The sequence below is a fragment of the Phaethon lepturus genome, unplaced genomic scaffold (assembly GCF_000687285.1).
Source record: "Phaethon lepturus isolate BGI_N335 unplaced genomic scaffold, ASM68728v1 scaffold33257, whole genome shotgun sequence".
NCBI lineage: Eukaryota > Metazoa > Chordata > Aves > Phaethontiformes > Phaethontidae > Phaethon > Phaethon lepturus.
The window spans coordinates 1-224 of NW_010553102.1; the positions used below are offsets into that span (position 1 = coordinate 1).

Sequence of the window (224 nt, forward strand, 5' to 3'; positions counted from 1 at the left end):
AGGCCGTACCGCCTTCCGTGGGCAGGCCGCCGCTGCCTGCGCTGCCTTTCTCCCGCGTGGAAGGCCTTTGGGGCACCAATGGAGCAGGCGCTCAGGTCCAGCATCTGGAGGGCCGTGGGGCTGTCACCCGCTAACTGCGGCCGCTGGTGGTGGAGGGTGAGATACAGCTCCACCGGGGAGCAGCGGCCCCCGGCCTTCGCCACACCAGCCGGCGGGGGGGGCGG

General features: G+C 72.8%; 1 protein-coding gene across 1 annotated transcript in view; it reads left to right on the forward strand.

Moving 5' to 3' along the window:
- Positions 1-78: 78 nt before the first annotated feature.
- Positions 79-224, forward strand: part of MRM1 (mitochondrial rRNA methyltransferase 1 homolog (S. cerevisiae)) — a 7,722-nt gene continuing 7,576 nt past the window's right edge. The window contains exon 1 of the mRNA XM_010291445.1: positions 79-156. Coding sequence (XP_010289747.1) covers positions 79-156 — 78 coding nt within the window. The remainder of the gene's footprint in view (positions 157-224) is intronic.